Consider the following 16,656-nt stretch of genomic DNA (forward strand, 5'->3'; position numbering starts at 1 on the left):
ATGTTCAACCTCCGCTAACCCTTGCTTCTTTTTTTGAAAAAGTATGAAAAAATGCCTTTTTCTTCTCTTTCCTCGTCGTGCTTTAACTTTTTTTTTTTTTTTATTATTTATTTGTCTTCGACCATGGCACAACATGTACAACACGACTCTACAAATATAAATAATATTAAAGATCTAGTAGGGGCGATTCCACACATGTCCAAAACCATTGTTGACGATACCTTGTATGAAAAAGTTTTGACCATTTTGACTACGTTCCTAGATTCTCATACTTCTCACAGTCAGTTATTGGACGAATGGCAAGTATTTGACATTTTACAAGAGGTATATATTTGAAAAAGTGTTTTAATGATTATGCTTCATTTTTTTAACTTAATTATTTATATTTATAGGCTTGTCAACAACCAGATCAAGATTATCGCGTACTTTCTGTCTGTCTTCGATTGTTAGGCAAATGGATCTCTGTCTCTGACGATGCTCTTTTTTACAAGTTAGAAACTCATTATCTTTCTTTACTTACATTGATGGTTTCTGCTTTGCGTACTTCTGAACCTGCTCTACGGTGTGCGTCCTTGGAAGCGTGTCAAGGGTTGATTCATGTACCACAAGGCTCTTTATGGTAAAAAGGAACAACAGCAGCATTGGGTTTGAACAGTTTCATTTGTTTTACACTATTTTTATAGGCTTTTGAAAAACAAAGATGTCAAATCACTTATTTCCTTATCTTTGATGGATGAAAGTATCTATGTAAGTTATTATACAGGCTTTTATTCTCCAATAAATACATGTTGAATTAATTTTCTTTTTTCTCATAGGTGGTGACTCAAGGTTGTCGATTCTATTTATCACTCATGGAACAGACAACAAATTCTCAAGCATGCATTGAATTAAGTAAATATATGGATCCTTCTATTCAAATCAAACATTTTTTACTCCAGCATCATCATCTATCTCTACTTATCGCTGCATTAGAATTTTGTTGGACTTTTGCCAATTCTACTTGTCCATCTGTTTATAACTATTTGGAGCAAACACAATTGGTCAGTCATCTATGAAGGAATAAAAGGATGAATGATTTTAATGCTACCTTCTTCTATTTTTTTTTTTTTTTTAGTTGTTCCCCTTGCCGGATCTCTTTTTAAAAGTGAATAACAAAATGATTCGAAAAAGAATGATTGAAATCTTATCAGTAGTGTGCCGATGCTCGCCTTCTCCTATCCGACTTTTAACTTCCAACGACGACTTTACTCAAGAACAAAACAACGATCATCATTTGGAAAAGGCATATACATTTATTCAAACGATCTACAACGATATGATCATACACCAACCTAATTCAATAGATGATGCTTGTACCGGTGTGGAAATCATTCAAGTATCACTGGAACTCTTAGGGCGATTAAAGGAACAACAACGAATGACTTGTGTTACGAAGAATATTCACGAAATCAGCAGTTTATTAATGACTTTACTTGGATTATGTATAATGAAAAATGGCGATGCTTATTCCGTTACTGATGGTATTGATATGACAAAGGTAAAAAAAAAAAAAAAAAAAAAAAAAAAAAAATGGAACTTCATTCCCGTATATGCAATACAAGCCTTACTCATATCTCCCGTCTAGGTGATAGATCTGTTACAAATGTCCAATCGTCCCGTGGTTTTGCAATGCAAGTTGTTACAAGCTATTATTAAGGCATTAAATTCATTGATTGAAACATTCACATTAGAAGTCAAGGTAAGATAATAACAGGTGATACATAAACTGTAAAAGAATACATTCTCATTTTTCCATCCTTTATGTATATCCATATAGAATGCTGATGGTTTAGAAGCCGCTTTAACCATTTTATCGGAACCTTCCTTCTCTCGTGATCAAAAACTTTTGAAAGAGTGTCTGCAGCTAGTCATCACATCACTTCACTGTCAATCAAATCAAGTATCTTCACTTGAATTACAATCTACCTTTTTCAAGGTAAAGCAACAATAACAAGATACCATTTTGGTAATAAAGCGTAGTATCACAAGGTACTAACTTTTTTTTTTTTTTGGTTTTAGTTCATGACGTTATTAATTAGTAAGATGGATGATGATTCCGTGGATAGTCAAAATTTGGCTTTGATATTATCAACATTCAATCAATTATTGGGACATCAGCCTTTTCAAGCATATTTACTTCAACCGGTAACCAAAAAAAAAAAAAGAAAAAAAAATATATATCAAACACCTGATATATTGATGATGACAATTTGATTTATAGGAAATGACAAGACCTTTGATGGATGTGATTAGGCTCAAGTTTGTTGATGTAGAATGGGATGTACGTGATGCTGTGATTGAATTTGTTGCTGGGCTGTTTGAATCAAGAGAAAATGACCATATCAGTTTGGTAAATAAAAAAAGAAAAGGATATAAATTAGTTTACTCAATATCTTTTTTATTTTTTTTTTTTTTAAAAAAAAGAACAACAAGATAAATTTTGCAATCTCGTTGGACCTTCCTTTATTGGTATTAGATCGTATTAAAGATCAAGAAGCTTATGTGCGAGCATCTGCTCTAAGAACTGTGCAGGTAAAACTAACAAAAAAAAGAAAATCTGATACATATTCTCAATTTTTTTTTTATTTATCTTCACATTAGATGATGATGAAAACTGGACCAGGCTGGATCTTCATTCAACAACATGAGCGATTACGAAATTTATCAAGTACTTTGCCTCGCTTATTATATGACACTGAAGCATTTGTACGACGGGCCACTTTGGATGCTATGAATTGCCTTGTTGAACATCGATCATGTGAAGGCTTACTATTGACACAACCAGACCAAGATCCAACAACAGATCAAAAAGACATTCTCAGGTAGGAAGGAAAGTAATATTGGATAGAAATACAAAAGTTAGATATTTTTTTTTTATTTTAATATCAACTTAGTTCTGATACTTTGGCCATGTTAATGAATGATGATGATATCGAGGTTCGGATCCGATTGTGTCAATTGTTGGATAGTTTATGGCAACTCAGGGTACACGAAAGGAATCGGTCGCAGCAACATTCAAAAACAAGACAAGGTCGATTGCCTTATTTTTATCTCTTGCAAGGAGATCATTGGTTATTAGAGGCGGTAACTATTAGAAAATAATAGCAAAAAGTGTTCCATTCATTCCTCTTTTTCTCATTATTAATTTTTTTTATTAGGTAAAGGACAGTCAAAGGATGGTACGATGGGAAGCAATCAAAGTAGTGGAACATATATTAGCTAGTTCTTCAACCCTATCAACAACACCAATGACAGGCGATAAACGAACAAGAGTGGATGATGATGATGATGATACAACGTTTATACAACAACTACTGGATTTGGATCTCACTCATATCAAACGTACCACTGATCCTGAAGATTTATACTCAGAAGCATTTGAGATCAGTCCCACCATGATGACTCAACCCAGTGACCCCATGGATGATGCACATATGTTAGATTGTTATTAGATTCCCACTGTAGATAGACCTTTAGAATACCATATGACCCTGTAGATTTTAGACTCATACATTTTGTTTAATAAAAAAAAATAGCTTTTATTATTGTTATCTACATTTGTCAATATATAAAATAATCGTTTGTACGTACATATGTGGGAGGGAAAAGAAAAAAAAGATCGATGCATGGAAAGGTATATAATAAAATGGAGTGGAAGGCAAATAAAATAAGATAAATATATCAGTCAAACATAGAAGGTAAAAAAAAAAAAAAAACTAGATCTGGGTGTGGGAAAAACTTCTACTATATACTACTGAAAAGCTATACTACAAAAAAAAAAAAAAAGAATGGAGGAGAGAAATGAAAAGTAAATGTTCAAAACAAATAACGATCAGCACCATATTCAGTTGAATCCACAATCCCCAAGTTAACCACGTCGTCTTCTTCAAATTTCAAGAATTCGTCCGTCATTTCCTCCAAGCAAGTAGTAGAAGTAGTAGCCGCGATATCAGTTGCATTGCCATTGAGATGAATCACCAAAGGGCCTTTTGTATCATCTTGTAAAGTAGTGTCATATGTATCGTTCAGTAACGTCGTCATGGTGTTGGTAGGATCGAAACTTGAAGTCAAAAGAGTTGGATACATATTTTCTTGTTGTTGGAAAGCGTTGTCATCACAATAAAAGCCCAAGGTAGAATAATAATCATAAGATGGATAACCCAAAACAGGATCGACATCCACAGGATGGAAAGGAAACATATCACCATTATTATTATTATTATTGTCCATGTTGAGTAATCCATTAGAGGAAGTGGGTAACATCAATGATGAGGCATCTGTAGGTAGTTGATCCAAGAAAGTTTCCAATACATTGTGTAGTTCTAGATCTTGATTGATTCCTTGTGTTTTCTTGTTGTCAAAACCATCCACATGTTCGTTGCTAACATCCACACCAGAATCACAATCCGATCGATCATCATCTTCATCATTAGTATATTTTGTACGTTTGTGGGTAATAGGAGCATCATCAGCAGGATGTTGGCGTTTCTTTTGTAAGGATAGTTCTTGTGGAACCGCTTCCAAGGTAGTACTTGTCATACGAAGAGTAGAGTACATTGGACCCAAGGAAGGGGCAGGTTTGCATGATTTTGATGTCATTGTGGTTGATGATGATTTTTTGGTCTCAGAGATAGCGGTAGATTGTTTCTTTCCAGGTTGTTGTTGTTGTTGATAATCTTCAGGGCGAATGATTTTCATGTTGGTATGAGAAAAAGTGGCACCAGAAGATTGACGTAGATTTAATTGAGAAGAAGGATAATGTTGTTGTTTGGCGATAAGATTGTTCCTGTGTCCCATGGAGAGTTCTGCCGTTAGTCCAATATCATGATGTTTACGAGTATGACCTCCGGCTTCAGTGATGTTTTCTATAAACATTTGTTCAGTGCCAGGTACCAAAGTCCAATAACAGCCTTTGCCTGGATTGGCTTGTGTAGGTCGACGATCCACTTTGAGAAACCATTTTTTGTTCAAAGATAAATTATGACGAATGGAATTCTGTAGAAAATAATAAAATAAATTGTTTAAATATCCATTTTTTTGTTTGTTTTTTATTTTTACCTGCCAACCACGATTGTCCATTGCATAATAAGGATAAGTTTCTGAAATCCAACGATAGATATCACTAAGTAATAAACGACCATCTTGACTAATCAAAATAGCATAAGCAATTAAAGTAGCATAGGCATAAGGAGGTTTATCTTTTGGGTGACTAGGTTGCCACCAAGGATGAAGTTGACGAGGCCAAATAGCACGAGTACGAGCAGGACACATATCCAAATCATCATCTTCTTCAGGTTGAACGCCAATGGATTCAATTTTAAATTTTAATTCAGAAGGTTTACGTCGAGTTGTTTCTGTTGTATTGTTGGATGAAGAGGTCAAATTGTGTAACGATGAATCTGTTTTGATGATATCAGTTTTAGGTAAAGAAGTGAGATTATTGTTAACTGAAAAACTAGAGAGTAAACCCATACTAGTTAGTGAATGTTGTGTACTATCAACCATGGTTTTTCTATTGTTAAAAGGAGTCGTTAATAAAGTGGCTAATGGTGTTTCTGCCATCATTCAAAAAAAAAAGTAAAGAAAAGAAAAGAAAAAGGGGAAAATATAGAAAAGTCCCTTTTTATAATAATAATAATAAAAATAAAAAAAAACAATGATTTAAAAAAAAAAGTTTTCGTTGTGCCGCAGAATAAGGTGGTACTTTTTTTACGCCCACTTTGTAATGTGATATTGATTGTGCTCTTTTCCCCCTGAATTGAAAAAAAAAAAGAATAATACAAATTTAAACCAAAAAAAAAAAAATTGTTTTCATGGTTTCCCTTTGTCTTGATTGAAATCATTCTATTTATTAAATAATTTTATTTTTTTTCATTTTTTTATTTATTTATTTCATTTGGAATCAATAATGTCCAAAGAAAAAAAAAAAAAAAAGAATATTAGTTTCAAACTTTGTAATACAAAATGGACATATATCGGAAGTCGTTGCCTTTTTCCTTTTGTTCAAGCTGAGCCTTTTTGCCACTACCTTTTTTAGGATTGAATCAAAACAATTTCCCGTTTTTAACATTGCTAGTTAGTAAAAAGATGAAATCATCATTTGACCTACACCCTATTTTCGTTGCTTTAAAACTATAATCATCATCATAACGGATTTAAAAAAAAAGGTCATACATGCATAAAGTGTTTCTTTTTTATTTCAATTCATTCTAAAGATATATCAAACTATACTAATTCATCAACCAATCAGGACATCTGATCGTAAAACCCATTTGTTGCCACGCGTCACTTCCAAAGCTTCATGTAAAAGACAGTGTTGACCATGTCGATGTAAGAGAGCTAAACCTTGTTGCGGTCGGATCACCACAGGATCTGACATCTTCTTTTTCTTCTTTCCATGATCCTTGTAGAATACTGTTTCACCACCTTCCATTGTATCGTTCAGATAGATCAACAATGTCCAATCTGTCCAATAACCAGTCGCTGTATCCTTGACAGTATCATCATAATGAGCTTCAAACCGTTGTCCAGGACGATACCGATAAATCCTCAAGTTGCTATTCAATCCACAGGGTTGTCGAGGCAACGAGACCTGATTGATTCCTTCTTCCTGTGCACAGAGCTTGTCTAATCCCAACTCCCAGATCTTGTTCGCCAATATTGGATCTTGCATCGATTGTCGGTCATTGCTACGGAACGCTTCGCCTGGTTTTGGATAAAGTGATACAGTTTGTGGTGTCAAGTGGGTATCGAAATATTGAATTAAGGATTCACATTCTTTTGCATTGAAGAAATGAGGAATCAAGTATATTTGGTTGGGTTCCACTTGTTCTACTTTAAGTCCATGCTTTGCTATGAGCTGTGGAAACTTGGCTAACAATGATGGTTGCTGTTTTACCGTTGTTGACTTTTTGTTGCTGCTGTCAATATCCCCGCGTTGTGATTCTGTTTTCGTACCATTGTTTTTCCTTTTTGACTTTGCCATCCGTCCACCCTGGATGTCCTAAGAAAAAAAAAAAAAAAAAAGAGAGAGTGGGAGAGAAAAAACCAAATATGATAAAAAAAAAAAAAAAGAAATGGGATCACACTCTGGCATCGTTTTCAAACACCGCGTTTTTTATTAACTAGTTGTCTACTAACATAAATCTACTAATCATGATAAGGATGTTTTTCTTCATATAACTTGATTTTTCCCAAGAGAGATCGTCCCCATTTAAAGGTACCATAATCACGTATCACACGAGATTGAGGACCAATAGTAGATTGAGTAATGAATTTCCAGTGTACCATGATCCAGGATGTATGATAGGATAACTTGTCATAGTATTCATCAGCCAAGGATTTTAATGCTGGTAATTGACTCCAAGGGATCTAAAAATTAAAAATAAAAAAGTATTGATGAATGAATAAACAATAAAAAAAAAAAATAGAAATTTATCCATTATTATTATTAGTTTTTACCTTTTGGAAATCATGATGTTCATTATGATATCCAATATTCATAAAGGGTACATTCAAAATACCATAATAAGAATAAGTTTCTTGACCATCGACAAAGGTATAATGTTCTTGAATAAAATGAGCAGCACCAGGATGTAAAGAGTATCCAAACCAAAGAGACATCAATAGATACAACAAACCATAGGTACCACACACACGGTAAATCAAATAATCCGAGATAATAGTGAAGATAATATTGATGATTTCCCACTTGGATGGGGTCAAATTACGATCCTTTTGCATCACAGCTCCACGTACCACATACATAACAGGATAGATCAATATCCAAAGAAGTTTTGTCAATGCATTTCCCTTGATCAAGTTCTTTTCCCAGTCCAATGGTAAATCAGGATCCATTCCATCCACACCTTGCCACGTATGATGTTCAATATGATATCTTCGGAAGGATTGAGCGATCGGTACAGGAAGACATATATTTGCAAATAGACCAGCGTATCGATTCCACGACTTGCAACGAAAGATCAAACAATGACATGCTTCATGGATCACCACTCCTAACATCGCCGTCAACGTACCACCAACCACATACCCCGTCAAAAGATACTGCCACCATGACCATACGTGATGTCCAAAGTAATATGCGAGTCCAAGTTGTACAATATTGATCACCACCGTCACGTAAAACGTTCGAATATCTGTACCATATAATTTCTCCACTTGAGGATGGGCGCGAAGAATGGTATGCTTGCGTTTCAAATGAGGTTCATCCATGTCATCTTGAGCAAAATCACTGTCACGTCCTGGAATGGACCTTTTCCATCCGCCAAGATAAAGGGGTGCCCGGTAGTCTGGATGTTTTTCCTCTACTTGGTCACTTGTTGTTCGTTTGTTGACTTGAAAATGATTGTTTTCTTTAACTTCACTTTCCACAAAAGGCGGCATGATAAAATAATGATGGTGAATATATAAAATGCTTATACACAAAAAAAAAAAAAAAAGGAAAAGATAGTAAGATGAAGTAAGAGGGAATTCACACCGACAAAATAATATATATCTAGTTTGAACTATTCACAAAATAAAACAATAACTGTAAATAAATAATAATAAAAAAAAGATATATATACAATTGAAAAAAAAAAAAAGAAAAAAGAGAAAAAGAGAAAAAAGAAAAAAAAAGGCACAAGAACGCCAAAATCGACTGGTACAAAAAATTCACTATGGGTTTTCTTTTTTATTGTTTTTTCACTCTAAAAAAAGACGCGGGAGACTGAATCTGTCATCCAAAAAAGGAAGGACTAAACTATAGTAGTCATACGATATTTTTTCTTGTCTATCATTCATATTGTAATGTCATTTGTTGATCCATAATACCTTGCACGATAATCATCACTATTAAAGTATAAAAATTTTTCAATATAAAAATCATTATATACTATCCCTTTTCTTACCTGCAAGATAAAACACCTTCATCTATTGGAGATGTCGCAACACACCGTACAAGATTATTTTGTCCTACAAAATAAAACATAATACAAATCAAATCTTCTTCTTTGTTCAATGTTTTATTCATTTGATTCTTACCAGTTATTCGTTTGACAAGTACACCAGTTTGTGTATCATAAACAACCACATCTGTCGTAGCTTCATCACCAATCATTACAAAATCTTCATTGTAACTAAAGTCAGGCTATATTTTTTTTTGATGGTGAGATCAATGATTATTTTTGGATTAAACCCTTCTTTTTCTTTTTTACCTGTAACATTTGAGATCGTTGTTCATGACCTTTGTATTCCATCATCAGTTTTCCACTAGAGATATCCCATAATCGTAAAGAAGAATCCATACCAGCTGTCAAGATATATTTTTCATTTTTCGTAATACGGACACTAGATACTGCTAGACCACCATGAACTTTTTCTAAAGATTTGATACATTGACCAGAAACTCCATCCCATATCTTGACAGTACCATCTACTGAAGAGGAAGCAAACATACGACCTGTTTCTGGAGCATAGCGTATCTGACTAATTGCTGCTTGATGCCGTTCTGTATGTTGACGGTTGGTATAGCATTGAAGTGTGTTGACGTCGTAAATACGGATTTGTGGATCTTGAGTACCAGCCAGTAAAAAATCACCTGATGGATGAAATTGGATTGAATGTACAGGTTGAGTATCCTATTTTATTCCTCCCCCCCCCAATAAAAAATTAATCAGAGCGTGAATTTTTTTTGTATTCTTCTTTTTTATTTATTTACCTGAAGATATCTAAATGCTCGTTTCACATTGGATTTGGAAAGGTCAAATAACTTGATACTTTGATCATCGGCACAACTAGCAAGTACCAAACCATTGGGATGAAAATCAATATCATTGACAGGCGCTGTATGATCATAAAGTGTCCTAATCACAGGTTTGTCGCTGGCTCCTCCCGTCCTTTTCTTCATTTTGTTCACATCTAAGAGTTTTAATGATGCATCAAATGATCCAGTAGCTGCAAATCGTCCATCTTTGCTGAAAATTGCTGTACGACATGGTCCTTTGTGTTGTGTATAATAAAGTTGTGTATATGCCACTGGCGTTTTCGGTTCTATTATCAAAATAATAATAATAAAAGTGAGTATTGACTGTAGTACGATTTGTTTCTCATATTCAAGGTTTTCTCTCTTTTTTTCTTTTTTTACGAGAATGGATAGCTTCGGGATCAAAGCCAGTGTGAGATCTTGTAGAGTCATTGGTCACGATATCGTTCCCTCCAGTTTGTTTTTCAGGCATATCGGTATCGGAATCTTCTTGATCTATATATAAAAAGTAAAATAGTCAATGATCATTTGTTTGTTTTCCACTTTGTTTTTTTTTTCTATTACGTCGTTCTTTTCCCAGGCCAAGTAATTCGGATAATTTGGAACTAGGTAACATATCACAACTAGTTCCTGTGGCATCAGCTACTGTTTGAGCAATGGCAGAATATCCATAAGCTATCAGTTGACTTTGATTGGAACCATAATACGCGACCCAGATTCATATATAAAAAAGTTGAGAGAAAAAAAAAAATGAGTTTCTATTCATGGCTATAATATGTATGAGATCATTGTATTGTTGTATGATTCTTGTATACCTAATGATAAGTGGTAGGACATCTGCTTCCGGTAATGGTGTACTATTCATCATATGATCGGAAAGACAATTAAAGAAGAAGAGCAAGGAGTAATCTCCAAATTGTAATTTTCTTTTTTCTGGTGCAAAAAAAAAAAAAAAAAAAAAAGACGGGCTTTCAAACTGGCATGTATTCATTGATTTGATGAAAGATGTTAGAAGAAAAGAGAGATAGAGAGAGAAAAAAGAAAAGTCATTTTTATTGAAATTGAACTCATCAAATAATGATGATAATAATAATGATGATGATAAAAAAAATATACACAAGAGATAATGACATGAATAGAACTGGTATACAACAAATGATACTAAAAATAATAATAATCTAAAAACACTACTAATAAAGTAACTAACTATACAGCGCCTTCGTTATATCGCCGAGTACCACCATGATTATTACTGTTGTTGATCATAGGAGAATGTGGAGTAACAGGAGCAGGTGAAGGTGAGGTACTATTGTTTTGACCTGTCCATTGGTTGGTAGGATTCATTTCATAAACATCTCGATTACCGGAGTTGGGTGTATAAGATGGAGGAGGTGCCATAGGTGAAGGTCCATTATAAAGGGATGGATCAACCCAACCATGAGGTGCATTAGGAGGAGGAGGAGGAGGAGGAGCATAATATTGACCATTGCCAGGAGGAGGATAACCTTGAGGAGCATAGATACCGGGAGCTTGACCAGGGATAGTGGTTACAACGTAGCTATCACCATTGATATTTCGATATCCACGTGTTCCACTAAAGATACATCGAGATATACAGAATAATAGTAAAAGTCCAACCACAATTGCCACGGGAATCACAATTTGTAAATGATTATCAATCCAATTCTTAGCATTGGTTCCTATAAATTTCAATTTTTTTTTTTTTTTGTTTTATCCGCGCGTCAGTCATTCATTCAATCAATTCATCTTTTCGTTCAACTTGAAACATATATTCTTACCAAAGTTTTCCATACTACAGCTTCCTTGTTTACATGCACCACCAACACCACATGGAGTTCCATCCAAAAAGTAACCAGTAAAGATATAACAGCTAGCAAATCCATGAGGATCAGCACATGACATTTGACAACTTCCACCTCCTGTCATTCCGCCACATGAACGAGTAATATTCATAGCAGATCCACGACTCTTACACTGAGCATCACGCTTTATGATTGGGAATAAAGTTTTGTTTTTTTTTAAAAAAAAAAAAAAAAAAAGAAAAGAAGAAGGATGAGTCAATTTATCATAGACTGAATTATCACATTTATTTCAAAAATACTTACAGAGGTACATTGCCCTGAGGCACATTGTAATCCATTTCCACAGTCGCTTCCATCATCCTTGAATTTGTCAGCAGGACAATTACCAGTCGTACCATCACATACTTCAGCTATGTCACATCCTCCTGTTGCAGGTCGACAAGTATAATTGGCAGGTCGTACTTGACAATTACTACAACAAAGATCATTATAATCACTATTAAATAAATAAAGAAATAAAATATCAGTTGATATGTCAAATTATGATGGTTATTTATATTCATAACGTACTCGCATTTTGCCCCAGGTTTGAATTTACATGTCTTTGCATCACAGCAAGGAGTATCTTGACCATTGGGATCACAATCTTCACCATCTTCTTTGATACCATTACCACACATTTTCAACCCAGTCGTAGGAAGTGTACCAGGATCTAAAAAAAGCAACAACAACAAAAATGAAATTGAGAACAAAAGATTCATTGTATCTTCTTTATATTTTCTATTTACCTTTTAAGCATGAACCAATAGATGGGAATAAACCACAAATTGTATTTAGAGTACATGGACTGAATTCACCGGCTGAAGCATTGTTGACAGGATTCATAATATAAGTGCCACCAGCATCACATTGGGTATTACTAAGAGGACAACAAGAACAACCAGAACCACTGCAAGGGCAATTTTGAGCAGTACAATCATGTATGGCGCCTATCAAACCAAAAGCCAAAAAAAAAAAGAGAGAAAGAAAAAGGAAAAAAAAGGATCAGTACAAAGATTTAGTTACAAATAAAAAAAAAAAGGACTCTTACCAAAACCATGTCCAACTTCATGTGCTACCACTTTCCATTCATCACGAACTAAACATAAACAAAAAAAAAAATAGATAAACATTGATCGATAATGATATTAGAATAATGAAGATCACTTACCAACAGAAGATACACCAGTACCAGAAACATATTCCGTACCACCACCAGGTGTTTGAGAACTTTGAGCTGTAGCTTTTGTTTGACAAAGTGCCTTGGTCCACGCCACACCTAATTCTGCTCCGGTTCTATATATAGACATGTTAGGCTTGGTCATTTGTATACATATATATATATATATATACTTACGGGCAATTTGTCATCAAATGCCATAATCCAGCTTGATCTGCGATATTGCCTCTCCATTGACTAAAATCAGATAACCGAGTTGAGATACTATAACTATCGGAGCAATCACGATTCCAAGGATTATTGCTATCAACCGAGGTAGGACAAACAGAATTCATGATAGTAATATTGATAAGTCCAAGTCCGATATTGAGTTGACGTTCATATACTGCAGAGGCTGAATTCCAATCATTGATGATTTGCATACGAGCTTGTACATCGCTTTGATAGTATTTGGTATAGGTACAATCAGCTGCTGCCCCCATATAGTTGACTAATATATATAATAAAAAAATAAAATGATGATGAGTTTGAAGTAATTGAATTGTCATGTATGAGACATACTCTTTTTGGTAGTTGGACAACCAGAAGGAGCACGTTTTGTCAATGCACCCATCATTGCTTTATGTTCAATACCAATAAATTTGTCATAGTGATGTCGACGTTGTATATCTTGACTTTGTTGGAAAGGATTCGTATAATCCAAATTGGAAAGTAAGGAAGAAGAAGTGTCATAACGAGCATGTTGATTGTTGTACAATAATCGATCAAATCCACAGCTATCACCCATATCGATAGATCCATCACGCTTTACCACAGGTACCACTACAGTATCAGAGTCACGATAAATCACCATATGGACATCATTCTTTGTATCATAACCATGATGTAGATCAGCATCATCAGATCTCTTCACACGTTGATAGTTTTGAGAAGCCTTTACATGATAAGTATCTTCATTCACCATAAAAGCTCCTTCAAACACCGGATATGCCAAGTCATGTCTAAAAATAAACCATCGTTATATAAACAAAAAAAAAAAAATATTTTTTTTTTAAAAAAAAAAAAAACTTACTTGATATCATGACGTACAAGTATACGAGCCCAACCTAAAATACCATGATCTTGTTCCATAGCATAATCTCGCCATAATCCAGCTTGATCTTCTGTCCAACGTTGTTCTGATAATTTTGGATCCACCACATATCCTCGATAAACACGGTATTCTTGATGATTGAGAGAGGTTTGTTTGCCGTCGATAACTGTAACTGCTTCAGGATGAAATAAATCTTGATTAGGAACAAGATGTAAGTGATGTGTTTGGTTATATGCTTGAAAAGCAAGTCGTAAAATGTCGTCATGTTCAATAGATTGTGCTCGTGGTTGATATTGTCGATTGGGTGTTAAGCTACGTTTGGTGAAAAAGGAATCAGGTCGAGGTGCAATATCTAATTTCACTTTAGTTAAAGCTTCAACCCTTAATAGTCTTCTATTGTTCAAACTATGTCCTAATGAAAAAAAAAAATATTAGGTTGCCCTGGATCCTGTCATACTGTAACTTTTGACCTGAGAATTTAGTTTTACCTTGAATAGACTGAACAAAAGCGAGTATAACAATACATAGTATTAAACATAAGTTATGTTTAAATACCATGATAAGAAAAAAAAAATATGTCTTGGCAATGACAAGAAAAGAGAAAAAGAGAGAAAAAAAAAAGAAAAAGAAGAACAAGAAGACAAAAAAAAAAAAGGAAACAAAAAAGAATTGGCGAAAACCAGGAAAAGGTCCAAGGCGGAGACTGAATCTAAAAATGGAAAGGATCCCTTTTTCCCTGAGGCTCAGCTTTGTAAAATTTTCTACATTTCTTTTCTTTTTCCTGTTAGATTTGGTTAAAAAATAACTACTTCTAATACATTGAATCTTTCCATACAATGGGAGTTATTATTTCCTTATTGGGATACACCCTTTGGTAAGGATTACACAAAAGAAAATACAATTCCCGTGGTTACTTACTCTCTTTTTTTTTTTTTTTTTTTTTTTTTTTTTTTACTTATTACTTTTTTTGTATGATTTAGGTCTTCATTCTCCTATTCATTATGCGGATACTCATAGTATCAGAGGTACATTGACTTCAAAAAAAAAAAAAAGCCTTTTGCTGTTTAAAAAAAAAAAAGAGAACTGATCATATTTTTCTAATTGTCTATTAGTCCTTCTTTCCCAAAGTTGATGGAGTAACAAGAACAGTAGCCAAGTTACTAGAACATCTTGAACAAGGACAACATCAAGTCATGCTATTCTGTCCAGATAGTGGTCAAACAGAATATGCTTCGGCTGAACTAGTTGGAACTACTGGTATCCCTTTCCTGCCGTACCCAGAACTCAAGCTCAATCTATGGCGACCCACATTTACAAAGAAGCTTACTCAGTTCCATCCTCAAGTTATCCACCTTGTTGATCCCGTTTGGCTTGGTGCTGCAGCCTTAGCTGTTTGCAAACTTTTCTCCTCTCAACTTCAATCCATTCCTCTTGTGGCTTCTTATCATACCAATCTTGCCACTTACTGTACTCATTTCGGCTGGGGTATTTTTTCTCCTCTCATGTGGCGTTGGAATCAATTCTGTCATTCCTTTTGTCGTTATACTGTTTGTCCTTCTCCATCCACCCGAGACATGCTAGTCTCCCATGGTTTTAACAATGTACGCTTATGGCCAAGAGGTGTCAATCCACATCGTTTTTCTCGTCAACATCGCTCCCTTAGTCTACGCACTCAATGGCTCAAGACTTCTGTCGACAAAACCATTTTATTGTATGTAGGCCGTATATCGTATGAAAAAAATCTACAACTAGTGATGGAAACCTACAAATTGATGGATCATTCGCTTTGTCACCTTGTTGTTGTAGGCGATGGACCTGCACTCACTACTGTTCAACAACAATCAGCAACCATTCCTGTGACCTTTACTGGTTATTTGTACGGCAACGACTTGGCAACTGCGTTTGCATCAGCGGATATCTTTACTTTCCCTTCCACCACAGAAACATTTGGTCAAGTTGTTTTGGAAGCCATGGCATCTGGACTACCTGTATCTGGACTGATGGCCGAAGGTGTGCGTGATCTTGTACAGCATGAATATACTGGTCTGCTTCTGGATACAACAACAATGGATTTTACCGAACAATGTCAACAGTACAAACAACACTGGATGTTTTTGATTCAACATGTCGATGCAAGAATCACTATGGGAGAAAATGCTGCAAAGGTTGCCGCTTCGTATACTTGGACGCATGCTATGGAACAAATGGTACAAGTTTACAAGGATGCCATAAATGAATCTGTTCATCATCACCATGACAACAACAATAATAATAATGATATGTGCACAGTGCATGATATTTAGTTTTCTCCTTTTCTTTTTTTTTTTCCTCCCTTTTATGTTGTGTGGGACTGGCTCCAACAACTTTTATTCTTTGACTTCTTCGTCATCCCGTCTTATCTTAGTTTTATCTTCTTTTCTTTTTTCTCTTTATCTTTATCTTTATATTTTTATTTTTTATTTTTTCAGTGCTAATTCTGTATTATACCTTACCCTTTATTCTGTATTACCCTTCTATTCCCTATTCTTATTTTTTTTTTTTTTAATAAATATTCTTCGTGCTTGACTGTAACTTTTACGTGAACAACTAATATCAAGTGGTTTGGTGGATAGATGATTTTTGTTACTCGATGACTGATTGATGACAATCTTACGAATATGATGATAATGGTGATGGTGGAATGTCTATGGTTTTATGACGATAATTTTTGAATCTATCT

The 16,656-nt window shown here is 34.6% G+C and overlaps 7 protein-coding genes across 7 annotated transcripts; 2 read left to right on the forward strand and 5 right to left on the reverse strand.

Moving 5' to 3' along the window:
- The first annotated feature begins 93 nt into the window (after window positions 1–93).
- BX664DRAFT_321628 (uncharacterized protein) lies at window positions 94–3,574 on the forward strand. Its single transcript, XM_051543328.1, has 12 exons — window positions 94–324; window positions 393–619; window positions 684–747; window positions 816–1,040; window positions 1,115–1,537; window positions 1,625–1,738; window positions 1,817–1,975; window positions 2,059–2,184; window positions 2,261–2,389; window positions 2,464–2,571; window positions 2,641–2,861; window positions 2,934–3,574. Exons 1-12 carry the CDS (start codon window positions 124–126, stop codon window positions 3,139–3,141), a joined length of 2,205 nt encoding a protein of 734 aa, XP_051405149.1. The 5' UTR covers window positions 94–123; the 3' UTR covers window positions 3,142–3,574.
- Window positions 3,575–5,602, reverse strand: BX664DRAFT_382096 (fork head domain-containing protein; the record flags this gene model as incomplete). Its single annotated transcript, XM_051549017.1, has 2 exons — window positions 3,575–5,034; window positions 5,098–5,602. Coding segments are annotated over 2 exons (1,684 nt in total), but the record flags the coding sequence as incomplete, so codon positions are not given.
- A 599-nt stretch (window positions 5,603–6,201) lies between these two features.
- Window positions 6,202–7,063, reverse strand: BX664DRAFT_321636 (uncharacterized protein). The gene has a single exon (XM_051543329.1). The coding sequence runs from the start codon at window positions 7,022–7,024 to the stop codon at window positions 6,278–6,280; it is 747 nt and encodes a 248-aa protein (XP_051405151.1). The 5' UTR covers window positions 7,025–7,063; the 3' UTR covers window positions 6,202–6,277.
- A 71-nt stretch (window positions 7,064–7,134) lies between these two features.
- BX664DRAFT_289742 (fatty acid desaturase-domain-containing protein) lies at window positions 7,135–8,482 on the reverse strand. The gene is made up of 2 exons (XM_051541853.1): window positions 7,501–8,482; window positions 7,135–7,410 (listed from the first exon to the last, which is right to left on the reverse strand). Exons 1-2 carry the CDS (start codon window positions 8,440–8,442, stop codon window positions 7,189–7,191), a joined length of 1,164 nt encoding a protein of 387 aa, XP_051405152.1. The 5' UTR covers window positions 8,443–8,482; the 3' UTR covers window positions 7,135–7,188.
- A 160-nt stretch (window positions 8,483–8,642) lies between these two features.
- BX664DRAFT_321638 (WD40-repeat-containing domain protein) lies at window positions 8,643–10,692 on the reverse strand. The gene is made up of 8 exons (XM_051543330.1): window positions 10,618–10,692; window positions 10,367–10,488; window positions 10,184–10,297; window positions 9,758–10,089; window positions 9,255–9,677; window positions 9,082–9,187; window positions 8,949–9,012; window positions 8,643–8,889 (listed from the first exon to the last, which is right to left on the reverse strand). The coding sequence occupies exons 1-8, from the start codon at window positions 10,668–10,670 to the stop codon at window positions 8,838–8,840; spliced, it is 1,266 nt and encodes a 421-aa protein (XP_051405153.1). The 5' UTR covers window positions 10,671–10,692; the 3' UTR covers window positions 8,643–8,837.
- Window positions 10,693–10,829: 137 nt separating this feature from the next.
- Window positions 10,830–14,587, reverse strand: BX664DRAFT_289747 (Metallo-peptidase family M12-domain-containing protein). Its single transcript, XM_051541854.1, has 11 exons — window positions 14,426–14,587; window positions 13,917–14,349; window positions 13,406–13,845; window positions 13,022–13,334; window positions 12,836–12,960; window positions 12,716–12,763; window positions 12,414–12,614; window positions 12,196–12,337; window positions 11,929–12,121; window positions 11,602–11,809; window positions 10,830–11,502 (listed from the first exon to the last, which is right to left on the reverse strand). Exons 1-11 carry the CDS (start codon window positions 14,493–14,495, stop codon window positions 11,009–11,011), a joined length of 2,667 nt encoding a protein of 888 aa, XP_051405154.1. The 5' UTR covers window positions 14,496–14,587; the 3' UTR covers window positions 10,830–11,008.
- A 328-nt stretch (window positions 14,588–14,915) lies between these two features.
- On the forward strand, window positions 14,916–16,459 carry BX664DRAFT_272888 (glycosyl transferase group 1). The gene is made up of 2 exons (XM_051541198.1): window positions 14,916–14,962; window positions 15,050–16,459. Exons 1-2 carry the CDS (start codon window positions 14,939–14,941, stop codon window positions 16,238–16,240), a joined length of 1,215 nt encoding a protein of 404 aa, XP_051405155.1. The 5' UTR covers window positions 14,916–14,938; the 3' UTR covers window positions 16,241–16,459.
- The last annotated feature ends 197 nt before the right edge of the window (window positions 16,460–16,656 follow it).

The sequence above is a fragment of the Halteromyces radiatus genome (assembly GCF_025201355.1).
Source record: "Halteromyces radiatus strain CBS 162.75 chromosome Unknown BX664scaffold_1, whole genome shotgun sequence".
NCBI classification, from domain to species: domain Eukaryota; kingdom Fungi; phylum Mucoromycota; class Mucoromycetes; order Mucorales; family Cunninghamellaceae; genus Halteromyces; species Halteromyces radiatus.